We start from the raw sequence: 14206 nt of genomic DNA, 5'->3' as shown, positions 1-14206 counted from the left end.
CAAAATGGATAAAGAAAAAGCAACTATATTACTAGTACAGTTGGTACAAAGAATAACAATGTGACACATAAGCACGAGAGCTCTCAATACATGCGTGGTATGCCTATCTCACTGTGTTTGATTGTTTGATGTCATAGTCGACTTTCTTTCAAACATTTTGCTACTAACTTCAGCTTTTGCAAGGTGTATCAAGAAGGTAATTGCTAGAGAAGTTGAACAGATTAGCATCAGAAATACACTGTTCCATCCTCTAGTTGAAATATAGCCTGTAAGCAAAGGTCCCAATGCTGCCCCTACAGATCCAGTAGCATCTATAATTGCTGTAACAGTAGCCAATGCTCGAGAGTTCCCCTTAATCACGTCTTGAGTACCCAAATCAGCTGCAACTGCCGTTGTTATCAGCGAGTAAGGGCCATTAACAAAATATCCGGAAAGAAACATTAAGCTAATGTTGAGTTGCATTGATATGCTTCCATATGATCTGTAAGCAATAAGTGCTGGGATTGAGAAGAAAAGGAAAAAAATAGAAGTACAAGCACGGGCATCAAGCCTATCCGACATTAATCCAGCTGAAACTCCACCAAGTACACCTCCAATATCAAAAATTGTTGAAAGGATTCCTGCACTTTTATGTGATACATGCTTGCCAGCAACATCTACAACAAATATTTGCATGAGTTATTATTACAATCTTTTAAAAAAAAAATTCTCACTGACATGTAGCTTTAGGACAATAATGTATCACCTGACTTGTAATATTTCTTGACAGTAAGTTTCAAAATAATCTAAAATTTATAAGATTCCAGTTAAAAAACTTCAAAACTAAATTATATTTTGTTACAATTGGATTTATTTGAATGAAACCATCGTTAGTTCTAATCACTTAATTGTTTGAGAACATTGAATATAGGTTAGCATATAAAATTATGATTCTGATCAAACTAAAAGAGCTTTTGTTTAATATACTAATAAGAAATGGTAAATGTTTAACACTAAGCATGGCATTTAAATCTGACAGAAGATCAGCATATGCTTAGCAACAAATCCAATCAAATCTAAGCAAAGTACACAGAATTGTTACTCTGCAACATTATAGCAAGCAACGAGATTCATTTCATTCACACTCTTAAATTTGTGAATTTCTGCATCATCACTCCTTTAAGAAGAAGCCAATTGATTGTTCTATGGATTGTGCACCGTGAAATTCAGAATTAGTTTGAATGTCTCATGAGCTTTGAAGTTGTCTTTGAAACATTAATTTACAGCACATATGTTCTATAATCTCCTTAGCTGATCCAACTTGCAAACACAACAGACTTCTGTGAATTGCAAAATCTTGTTGGCTGTTAGTGGATTTATGCGATGTCTATCTTCTTGATATGTGTGTATTCTTCCAGTCTGTTTGAGCAGGGTCTAGCATGCTTCATATGATCATTGATGGAACTACTACACATTCTATTGGTTGAAATTATCTTGAAAGCAGCTACTTTTTGTTGTCGAATTTCAGTTCCTATTACATTCTCTTAATACACACTACCTAGTCTCAGGATCATATGATTAGACTTTCGGATGTCTATCTACTTGTCCCACTTTTGCTGGCATGTCCATGTTTCATACTTTGAAACAAGGTTCGGTGTGCTTGTTTACATCATCCAGAGTTTATAATTTGTCTGTTGCCTTCAACCCCTCAAGAGTCCTTTACAAAGTGCATACTTTCTAATACGTGCAGTACATGCCCATCCAGGCATGTACCATGATGCAAACAAGCCCAAATAAGGGTGGTATACCACATGAGAACCTTTTGGTCACACGATAAGATTATCACCTTCTATTGAACATCTATTTTCAAGAAAATAAGATACCGTCCAAGAGACATAAGACAGAGATAAGTTTAAAAAATAGGTAGATTAATGGGCAGAGTGAAGAGATGGATACAAGAAGAATTATAGGGGAAATAATCATCAAGACATCACCCAATGGCTTACCACCATCATGTAAATAGACTGCTAAGATTAGAGACCCTACTAACCTGACTTAGAGCAAAAATGTACCATCAGCACCGATCACCAACATCATCCTTTCCTCGACTTACTCCTACTCGGGTCTATAGGGGTGGTTAGCCATCATATAGAAAAGAATAAGCCTCTTTAAGTCCAAAAGGGAGTCTAAATTGTCATCCTTTTTGGACTTACGCCTAACCTCGTATAAGCAAGTCGATCTTCAAGATGACCTTTTATAGATTATTTAATTAACTTATAATCTAACTAACTCATCAAAAGTTGAATGAAGCCAGTCAAACTATTACATAAGTCAGAATAGACATCAATCCAGCATCCTTGCATGCTCAAATAACAAAGGTCAAATCATAGGCCAATTGAATACAAAGCCCAATCAACGACCAAGTTGCAAACCCATGCCCTTATACTAGAGGACAGTTGGGCCTCTAACTTGGCCAGACCTAGTTCCCGCTTGGTTGGTTCTATGATGTTCAATATAGAACCCTTTTATGAGGCCAACTCATTCGGCTGAGGATGTGTTCACCAGAACCCCCATCCGAGTGTTGTAAAAAAAAATACATAATGAAAATACTGCCTTTTCAGCCTCATCTTATCCCTAAGGTGATAATTATGAATTGTTGGGAAATACTAAATAGCTTAATAAATTAAGACACAGTTAGATCTCTATTTATTCATTTATATGTAATATTGATAAGGGAATTATTTGAAACCATTTAGAGATAATTCCCAGAAACTTCAAAAGCCTAGAGCTTGGCTTTCAGATGTGAACAACTGTGTTTTTGCTGGAGTTGGAGGCTTTAGCAGACTGAATTATTTGATTGCTTGCTGAGATGTATTGAGTTGATCCTAGGCCTGCTACTAGTTTGTGGTAATGGTAGTACTATGTAAGTCGCAATACGTTTATCATTCCCACTTTTTGGTTTTTCGTCAATATTCTTCAACTTAAATTGCTTTCTCCTGTGAATGAAATTGATTGACATCTTCTCATAGTTTTAAGTATTTCAAAGCTACTTTTGGAGAGACATCCAGTGCTCACCGGTCAGTGGTTGAAGGCATCCAGAGACATGGTATGGTTGAAGTCTTGATGATGCTATGCTTCATATACATATATGTGAGTTAAAAAAGGCTGATCTTTCTGATCAAAGTAAAGTCTCTGTTAATTCTTAAACCTCATTATCTAGGGGGAAGGATCCCCTAACAACCCCTCAAATAGGGGAGGACTCCAGAAGCAAGGGCTACATCAGGGGAAGGATCCCCCTAACAACCTCTCGAAAGGGAGAAAAATTAAACCACCAATATCCTGCCTAACAATTCTCTGAAGGATCCACTTCTTGTTGCAAGGCATGAAGGTCTCTCTGTTATTAAAACTAAGTCAACATTATATCCACTAGAGTAATGACCATTTGATTCTTAATACAAGTCATGAACTTTATAACCATAAAAGTAGAGCTTCATGGAATGCAAAAGTACTTTTGTAAAATCAGTTTAGTAAAACTGTTGGGACTGCATGGAATCTCCTTGAGGCTCTTCATTTTATTCTATCAAGCATTCACGACAACCAAGTCTTCTCCTCATCTTTAAGGTCCAAAAGTATTAATTTACTAGGCTCTTTACATTTGTGTCCTAAAATCCACTGCTATTCACTTTGGCAACATATATTGTTCCTTAGCCATTCTATAAATATGTTTTTGGGTATCATAAGAGCCTAATAAGCCTAATATGCCATGGCCAAATTTGATATTTTAGGTTTGAATAGATTTCTAAGAATAATTATACTGGTCTGGAAAACCTAAGGCATGGTTAGCCTAGACTCAACAATGGGCATTCTTGGACATTAAAATTGCTTTGAGGATTGACAATATTGGAATATTTTTCAACCCACCATCACTTCTAGGAAGGCCTTTAAGACACTATCTGTCAATAAACAGTACTTCAATCTGCTAGGAAAAGATTTAGACCACCTTATGGAACTTGCAAGCAAAATTACTATTCTTATTAAGATCACTTGATATTACATCGCGTGAACTATTATGCAAGTAGATTAAAATCTGTCATCTGGTTGACCATAATTGTACAACCAAAGTGCACTAGGATAGCCTCCTTAAACAGAAGGTAATTGATCTTCACACTCTATGTAGGCAATGATTGTACCAAGCAAGTTCAGTGCCAAATGTAAGAATGCTGAGGCAACTTTTTAGTCTGCAAGGATCTTTATATAATCCAAGAAAAGGTCAACCTTGAAAATCCACATTATTAAATTTGGAAGAGTCAATCTTCGCCTGTTGATGAGTAATATGTCTTTGCTCTACCAAATGTACCATCGGAAAGTAGTAAAGAATCGACAAAGAATCTATTGAGGATTTGGTATTTCCAATTGGTGCAAGGATAGCTACTTGGGGAGGATTTAAGAGCGCAATATGGTGATGACTTCGCTTCCAGAAGCAGCATATGAGGCCTGTAAGGCCGTCCTTGAAGGTCAATAATTATAAGTGGTAGCTCAAAGGCAAAATTGTTTGGATAGCCATCAAGTAAATATTTTTCTCTACACCTACCAACTAGACAACCACTCCTCGGACCTTTGCTAGCCACAGTGAACTAGTGAAGTGCCAAGGATGTCAGGTTGATACTGATCATATGCTCGAGACATTGATTTAGTCATTTGACATGATGGTGTTAAAGTCAGTTCAGTGTCCATCTTGGCTTTCTGAGCTAAAGGTACCACTTCTTACAGCTAAAGTCAGACATTATTAGGGCTGACCACTTGGTGGGAGCTGTCATCCTCATAATCATCCAATTGATATCAATTCCTCACTAACATGTGCTAAATAACGGAGAGGGTGTATTATGTTATTGAAGCTAAAGGGATTGGTTGAATCATACTTTTATCTTGTAGACGCAAAGAAGATACTGCAGTCACCATCTTGTTTACAACAATATTGTCAAAATCGGAGTTGATTGAAACTTACTATGTTTCGATCTCAGCATTGATCATTTCGTATTGGTTGCTGATAACTCACAATTTAATTGTTATTTTGAATGATCTCATCATGTCATTTCTTGGTGTATCTAGTGATGAGTGAATCATCATCTGAAAATACTCATTAAGAGGTCTAGAAAATTTTAAGAATAAAAGTTTAACTGAAAATCATAAAAAATAGATAAATCCAATAAATTAAGGAAACCAGTTAAAAAATAAACTAGAATTAGCTCTTCACTGTCTTATTTGAAATCATCTCCATCATTAGCTCACTAGTTCTCCACCCTGAGCAAAAATATAACGGATGCAATGTTAGCCTTGAGGCCAATAAAACACTAGCTATTTCAAAAGTGATATCATTCGCATCTCATCTCATAGCATGGTGCCTATGCCAAAACCACCATTGTGGACACCATGGCTGCTGCTATGACTGCCTTCCGCAAACACTAGCAGTCTAAATTTTCGTGGTAGTAAATAGCACATATATGACATAGAACTGCAAGATTTTACAATTGATAAATATAATGAACATGCATACTTCCTCTCTGTGTTTGCGAAGTTTTCTTGTAGGCATGGATTTGAGGGGTAGCAAAGCAATCTATATTAATGTCTCCAAAGTCAATGTCTCTATTAAATCCAAATCTATGCTTCAGATGCTTCTGATGTTTTCATGTTATATTTCATAATATCGAAAGATCTTTTGTTATGCTTATCTCAAGTAGTTTGTCCAAAATTTGAACTATGCCATCAGCAAAAATTTTGGGACATGTAAACATCTTCTATAAATATAGCAGAGTTTAAGTGAATCCCCAAAAGCTGAAATAACAGAATGCAGACGTACCAGTATGGCGAATATAGAATGGCAACCAATAAAGGAATGTGTATGCCACGAGCTTGGAGAAGAAGAGGCAAAATGCAAATGGTGCCACACCAGGCAACCTCCATGCCTCCAAGAATCCAATTGCTGTCACCGGATCCGCCTCATGCATTTCCTTCGATTCAAGAAGACCCATCTCCTCCCCAATCGCCTGATCTAAATCTTCCAATTCTACAACACCAGGTTCATTCATCTCGATCTCCATGGTAACAGATTCAAACCCTAGATCTCCTGGATCAGAGACCAAGAACGCCCAGACAAAGACTCCGACAACGGTGATGAGAAGCCCCGGAAGAAGGAACGACCAACCCCACCCGAAATCCAGCACAGAGGAGGCGATGATGGAGCCCAGGATGTTCCCGACGGAGGTGTTGGAGTTCCAGACGCCCATGATGAGCCCGCGACTCTGCGACTTTCCGAACCAGTTTCCGACGACAGCGACAACGCACGGCCAGCCAATGGACTGGACGAGCCCGCTGATCACCTGGACGGCGAGGAAAAAGCTCAGGCGGTGGACGCCCCACCAGTAGGCGACGCCGAAGGCGGAGGTGGAGGCGCCGCTGGCAAGCATCCCGAGGGCCAGGAAGCGACGGATGTCGACGCGGTCGGCGACATGGCCGGCGAGGTACATCCCGAAGGAATAGGAGGAGAGGAACGCGAGGTCGAGCTCGCCGAGGCGATGGGGTCCGCGAGGGCCGTCGAAGGGCGGCCATCCGCCGCCGCCGGAGGATGAGGACGGCGCATCGGGGCCAAGGACGCTCTTGACGATGCTGGGGGGCTTGCGGGAGGCGTGGAAGGCGGCGTATGCGGAGAAGGTGAGGAGGAGGACGGAGATCTGGTGGAAGAGAAGGCGGCGCCGCTTCCGGGGCGGCGGCCCGACGCTTACCGCTTCCATCGCAGAGCCGGATCTCTCGGGTTCGGTGGTTCGGAAAATAAATAAAAGATTAGAATTTTTTTCGAAAAATGTATCTAGAAAAGTCGGTACTTTCTTTCACTTTTCATAAATATGATAAATTAAGAGAGTCTTTGAACCTGTTCATCTTCTAACATCCGACTGCAGTCCTCCTGATTACTTAGAGCTGTTCAAATCGGTTCGAACAGAACCGAACCGAACGTTATGGACTAAAATAAGAAATAAAAGCAGAAATTTATACTTTCATAATTCTATTGTTTTATTTCTAATATGTTTTTATTTGATATATATTTTTCTCTGATAAAAAACATAAACTGTTTCATATTTACTAAAAATAATAAAATAAAACGGGAGATTTTGTCCTTATAAATAATTACTTTAAATCTATTTAATTATTTGTGTATTATCTGATAACTCTTCATGTGAACAATCACGCATCATCATGGCATAGATCGAACACAAGATGGTACACTCGCCTAATTAGGTATGCCTCTAGTTTTTATTATCTCAATAATAAATAAAAAAATTTATATCGTATTCACAATAATAAATGAAATAGTATCTATCCCCTTATCCATTATCCATCAAAGTAGGAACGCATTCATCATGATAATAAATAGAGGAATCATCTAGTGCGCCTACTAGTATTAGCCTTCCTGTCTCAATAAATACATGATTCTTTCATATATCATATCATAATGTCATCATACTTAGGGAGTGGTATAAGAGATTCAAACTAATAAGTACTACTCGGTCTATGATAAACTCTTCAAAACTTCTATCATGTGGAGCACAATCACGTAGAGATCTCACATCCACACTAACCTAATTTGATTACTAATCTATCATCAATCGTGTATTATGCATATATAGTTTAATAATGCATGTCACTCAAGCATAATAAACCCCTAAACATGTGACAATCCTTTTAAGACTCATATTTAACCTATTTATGAGATCGACATACGTGCGGTGCGAGGTCACTCTCTCTTTTACAATAGAAGCTATGTAATGTGAATCGTCCATTTAGTGGATCAGTATCTCTGACAAATCGAACCCTATATTTGGATGATGCCTTACAATGAATGGAATGGAATAATATTGTCATGAGCGGCATGCACATATTAGTATCTACCAATACATATAAGTCCGTGTCGAGGCATATAAATCTTATGGTCGGTGTAGTCATAAGTTTAAGCTCACCATGTCTCGATTGGACCCATATGGCTGGCTCATGTTAGTCTATATAGGGCCGTGAAGCAACACTAAGCTTTGCAATGCCTAATTTATGGAGTGTTAGGTGAACTCTTATGGTTAGTCAAACATGAGCTTTACAAGTGGGTTGTGCGCTCGTGAGCACAATATAATTATATTATCTTGCTCGTGTGCCTAAATCTGCAAACAGATTTGTGCTTATGTTGGCTTGTATTTGGACTCAAGCCTTTGCCCGTGCATAAATATTGGGCCATGTGAAATCTAGCTATAGTTGTATTATCATCATGTAAGCTACTCTCTTGGTGATTATTGATATAAATGGGACATGGTGTGCTACAGTTGCAAAGCTTGGAAATAGGTTTTATGTTCTTGTAGCTTTGCAGTCTTCATCCACTTGTGGACTTATGGCAATCACCTCCTATTAAATAGTTGAATGTCTGATAAAATATTTCTTTTATCCTTAGATATTTGATTTGTGGATCTGTTTAGTATTCTAATAATAGTTATATGGACTTTTTGTTAGAATATATGATACTTTTATAATTGAATAAGAAATATAATAGAATAACTAATTGGGTTTCGTTTCCTCGGAGATATCCTTGGAGGAAATCTTCTGAGATCTCATCGGACCCTCTGCTCTCGCCTATAAAATGACAGGATCTCTAGGGGTTGAGGTGTGTTAGAGTGTTGACACGTATAGACGCACCTCGCACCTCTCCGTTGAGGGATTCAATTATTCTCCTCGACTCTCTCCCCAAAACCCTCTACTCCAAATCCATCCCTCTCCCCCAAATCCATCAATCAGTCTCTCCCAAAATCCTCTCCCTCAAATACCGATTTGATTAAAGACGGTCGGATTAAAGACAGTGCTTGCAGCTATCTAGGATTAAAGGGTGCTTAGCAGATCTATGGGATCTCTGAACATATGACATCAAAAGGTACGCATCGTAATTAGATCTATGCATTGATTTCAATCCTGGCATATAGGTTATTTCCGCATTGACATAGCATAATTACATATCTTTATGCTTACAATTGGTATCAGAGCCCGGTTTTTGAAATCATGCATTAGATCTGTAAATTAATTTACGATTTATAATTACCTTTATCCTGAAGTGAACTTTTTGGAAGATAAAGGTAATTATGCATCGTAAATTAATTTATAGATCTAATGCATGATTTCAAAAACCGGGCTCTGATACCAATTGTAAGCATAAAGATCTGTAATTATGCTATGTCAATAATGCGAAAATAACCTATATGTTAAGATTGAAATCAATGCATAGATTTAATTTACGATGCATACACCTTTAGTTTTTTAAATGATAATATTGATATATTATAATGGATAAGTAATAGAGGTGGAATTTGGGCCCAAGACAACATGATAAACTATGAAAGTCTTTATCAATTAAACTAGTTAGTATTTAAATAATTAATTCACTCTAATATTATATTAAACTAATGTTAATTTATTATTAGATTGAAGGGAGATTATGAGAATATAAAGAAGAAAAAGAAACTTTGTATTTGATTATTGTTTTTATTGTGTACATCTAAAATATAATCTAATTAATCTTATAAATTGCGATATTTACAAAAATAAAAATCAAGAGATGTCAAATCTTTTTAGTATGATAAGATTTAGGAGGAATATCTAATATTCTCTAATGGTAAGAATTATTATCATCAATCAAAATGTATAAAATCTCTTTTATATAGTAACTTTGAGCGGTGATACTAATAAATTGATTGATTGATCGATCAAAAGAGCATAATTGATAAGTATCTTAGTGCACTATAATGTATGATATTATAATTTAAAATTCATCCCTATAATAATTAGTGTTCGAATAATGGAACATAACTCCAAAATTTAGAGATTTAAAAGTTATTTTTCATAAGATATGACTCTATACGTATTTCTATATCAACTCTCCTGTTTAGATTCCCAAAAAATAAATTATAATTACTCATGTCACATCTTAAGAAGTTATAATCGATCATCTTCTACAAAGTTAAAGCCAATTTTCCACATACTTAAAAACTAAAATTCGTTTGAGTTCCCTCGTCATGTGATGAGAGATCTGTTTGTGATCCCTCATTACGAGGATCATGCACTGAAACGTAAATCGGGCATGGTAGGAATCGCAACAAATGGTGGTATATCGATTAATTCAAATTGGGTGGAGAATAATCGATTAAAAAATTATTAGAATGGAGGATTGGATTTCATTGGTCATCTTTTTATACTTAACGATCAAATTGTCAATAATCTATCTAACCCGTTTTACCATTCAATCTTATCTTTTTCCTCTCATTCTCCATCTTTCTTTCTCCATATCTGTGGCCTTCGTCACCTTCTCTTGTTCTTATTGTCTTCATGACTCTAATGGCTTCTCTCAACTCTCATTTCTCTCGATTTTTATTGGTGGCTAATTGAGTATTATGAGCATAAAATTATAATATGATATTTTTATATAAAAACTTGTAATATCATAAACTAAAATCAAATAATAATAAATCAAATATACGATATGTACCTTTCGTATATTCAAATGTCACAACGATATTGATCTGTAATGAAAGCTAGACTCATTTTCTCGGACAAAGGACTCTCATTTCTCTCGACTTTTATTGGAGGTTAATCGAGTATTATGAGCATAAAATTATAATATGATATTTTTATATAAAAACTTGTAATATCATAAACTAAAATCAAATAATAATAAATCAAATATACGATATGTACCTTTCGTATATTCAAATGTCACAACGATATCGATCTGTAATGAAAGCTAGACTCATTTTCTCGGACAAAGGAAAGACGAGAGAAGATTTATAATCCTCTCATTAATTAGTTAAGTTATTTCATCCTTAAAAAGTCTTGTTATTTTATAGACGAGAGTAGAGGGTCTAAAAAAGTAATTAGAAGAATTATTTCCATCAATGTCATCTCCCAAGAAATCTTACCATAATTAATTTTTTTATTTACTAATAATCATAATCAAAATCTAATCATATCTATAATATATCTTGTCTAATTAGATAGAGCCACAAAATTTAACATTCTCCCACTTGACCCATTAATTGATAAGATATAAAAAAAATAAATTAAAATAAATAAATAAATAAATATTTTTATTTACTTAATTAGAATTTAAAACATAAAAAAATATTTTATATGTGCTTATTATTATTTTTAAAATAGACCAATAAATATAATAAATATAATACCGCATTAGTTTGACTATCAATGTGAGTCATAGCGGTTATATGTCATTGATGTCATACTTTCTTCTATGTATTTAATATTGTTAGCATTTCATTCAAAATGACCCAATTAATTTATCTTGTTAAGATAATTTTATTATTACTTTGAACCATAATAATTTTAATTATGTAAATAAAAATATTAATTATAATATCCACTCACATTATTGTATCTTTTATAAGTTATTTATAAACTCAATCATAAGAATATATTTGCTTTGTAAAACCTTAATGAATTGATTAATAATTAATGCAATGGAACTAAAATTTTTAATTGACATTAATTATTTTTATATTTTTTAATTATTAAATATTTTATACCATAATACATATAACTGTTAAAGTATTTGCTATTCTTAAAGAAGAAAATTACTATAATGTGTCATAAAGCATATCTAATGATTTGTCAATTGAGTCTTACTACACTAAGTTCTGAGATAAAATTTCATAAAAAAAAAAATTGATTAATAGTGTCAAAGCATGTCACAAAATCAGCTTCTATAATTGATAATGTAATAATATATTACTTTATATTTTTTTCTTATAAATTACCCATTCAACGAATAATTATAAAATGTAAAGCAACCTTACTGTTATTTAGAAAATTTATAGAATTAACATATAAAGATGATATATATATGAGCATATAATCCTTATCATCCTGTAACAAACATCAGTTGATATAATTGTATGCATTCAATGATTCAATGCGTAGATATTTTAATGAGAACATAAAAAAAATCTAAAACAAGCTTCAACAATAAAAAAATTCCATCAATGACAAAATTTCTGTCAAAAGAAACATATTCTAAATGTTCAAAATTAACCAAGCGTTTCATTAAATTATTAGCTTAGAAAGATTGAATGTTTGCCACAAAAAAAAAAAAAAAAAAAGCTCCCAAATCTGCTAAATCTTGATTTAAAATTAATTTACAAGAGTCTCAGATGAATTCGGATATATCGGTTTCGAACGATCCAAGTTATATTGATTTTATCCCCCATCGATGCTTCACAAAACGTCAAAAGAAGGCTTTCGACGAAGGCACAATGGGGTAAAGAGACTATCCACTCCGGTGCTTTAACCTATCACGCACCTGCAACAACCAACGTGATGCATTTATGGCCGACATCGACACCAACATTAGCTATCTGCAACGGGACATCACAGAGTCTTGTTTAATCGCCACCAGTCCCAAAGCCTTATCTTGCATAAAACCATGGGCGTACATTGGGTGAAATCCCTTTACGATGCTGATATTTTAGGTCCATGATCACAACTTGTGGTATCCAATCTTAAGTGTATATAGAAACTCTCGAACATTATTCTAGCCAAGTTGCAACGATCGATGAGCATTCGATATGCTGCATCACCTGCGACATGCCATACCGCCAAAGGGAAGACATGGACAATCAACCCTATCGACCCCTCGGAGTTGTGTACGCTCGTAAAGCTTTTTACAGGTTGCATAGTACAGGTTTAATCTGGAGAAGACAGTGGTACCCAATTGTTCGTCCCTTGCTTCACGTGAAGTGGCGCCATCACGCTTAGGTGAACGCCCTTCTCGTCAGCCGCTTTTTCTGCGTCCTCGTCTGTGCCGTATGCATGCATGCAGTTTATGTTCAACGCAGCCGCGAGACAATCACATGTGGGTGCCAACGAGGAGTGAGCAGCCTAAGCACGCAATGCGAGTGCGCCTTTCGTAATCATGTCCGACGGGGACATCGAGTTTGGTGTGCTCCTCCTCCGCTTCTTTCTTTGATCGATCGATCACTTTCATTTTATTCACTCATTCTCCACTACAGACGCATTGGTGAATAATGGTCGGCTGTTGTTTTCCAGTCACACAACACATTAACTTGCCAAAAACACAACAATGGAAAATAATGGTTGTGTACTTACTAATGCAACACGAAGGAGTTGAAATGAGCACAACACTCCTCCTTCGATCTTGTAAACATGGAGTCCCGCAGAATGACGCCCAACCCAGTGGGCAACCATCGCTGCCACTTGAAATGAGCCCATGTGCGTGACTACAGAGAATCCATCACGCACGCGGTGAGCCACTTGAAATCAGCCAGTTGCACCCCTGACTGCTTAATTAATGCAGACGACCGCAGGGGGGCTCCTTCGTTTATTGGCCATATGCTGCAATCTAATCTTTTCACCCTCAACCTTGTAAAAAGCGATGGAATGTGACAGACGCGAACATGAAAAACACATCACATCATTGTATTTTGCGTCCCACTCAATTCATTATTGCAAGGGTAAATGATCAATTTGAATCCATGATCCAAGTCTTTACAGGAACTGTCGAGAGAGAGAGAGATTTGGGCCTCCCAACGCCAGTGCGGAGCTCTTCAGCTCTATTTCACAGTGAAAGGAGTGGGTGTCTCTTGACCACCTCACACAAAGTTCTCACACTCTCCCTTGCTTGTATCTCTCACCCCGATTTCCCTTCGCCTTCCACCGATGTCTGGCAGAAGGTCCAGGATCTCAGAGGAGGAGATCAAGGAGCTAATCTCGAAGCTCCGATTTCTTCTTCCCGAAACCCGCCGTCAAGGCGGAAGCAGAGTAAGTTCACTGAACCGCCGTGATCGCTGCATGCTACAGATAAAGCTTTCAACATGAAGTTTAGACTTGCATGCAATGCATGACTGATGTGCAGGCTTTAGCTGCAAAACTACTACAAGAGACATGCGACTACATCGAGAGCCTGCACCGGGACGTCGACGATCTTAGCGACCGCCTGACGGAGCTGATGGCGACCATGGACATCAGCAGCGCGCAGGCTGAGATCGTGCGGAGTCTCCTCCGCTCCTGAGCCGAGTTAGGCACTTTGCTTCATCGACTTATAGCTACGGAAGGACAAGGTTTATCTATCTATATATATATATATATAGGAGGAGCTCTTAGGACGACTAGTTATGGTACT

At 36.6% G+C, this 14206-nt stretch overlaps 2 protein-coding genes across 2 annotated transcripts; one reads left to right on the top strand and one right to left on the bottom strand.

The window, feature by feature from the left end:
• Positions 1-9: 9 nt before the first annotated feature.
• Positions 10-6897, bottom strand: LOC135639783 (putative glycerol-3-phosphate transporter 5). The gene is made up of 2 exons (XM_065153689.1): positions 5837-6897; positions 10-656 (listed from the first exon to the last, which is right to left on the bottom strand). The coding sequence occupies exons 1-2, from the start codon at positions 6765-6767 to the stop codon at positions 109-111; spliced, it is 1479 nt and encodes a 492-aa protein (XP_065009761.1). The 5' UTR covers positions 6768-6897; the 3' UTR covers positions 10-108.
• Positions 6898-13601: 6704 nt separating this feature from the next.
• LOC103989507 (transcription factor ILI5-like) lies at positions 13602-14206 on the top strand. Its single transcript, XM_009408376.3, has 2 exons — positions 13602-13845; positions 13940-14206. The coding sequence occupies exons 1-2, from the start codon at positions 13744-13746 to the stop codon at positions 14093-14095; spliced, it is 258 nt and encodes an 85-aa protein (XP_009406651.2). The 5' UTR covers positions 13602-13743; the 3' UTR covers positions 14096-14206.

This window comes from Musa acuminata, chromosome BXJ3-6, assembly GCF_036884655.1.
Source record: "Musa acuminata AAA Group cultivar baxijiao chromosome BXJ3-6, Cavendish_Baxijiao_AAA, whole genome shotgun sequence".
NCBI classification, from domain to species: Eukaryota; Viridiplantae; Streptophyta; class Magnoliopsida; order Zingiberales; family Musaceae; genus Musa; species Musa acuminata.
This window is presented reverse-complemented; position numbering and strand designations above follow the sequence as displayed.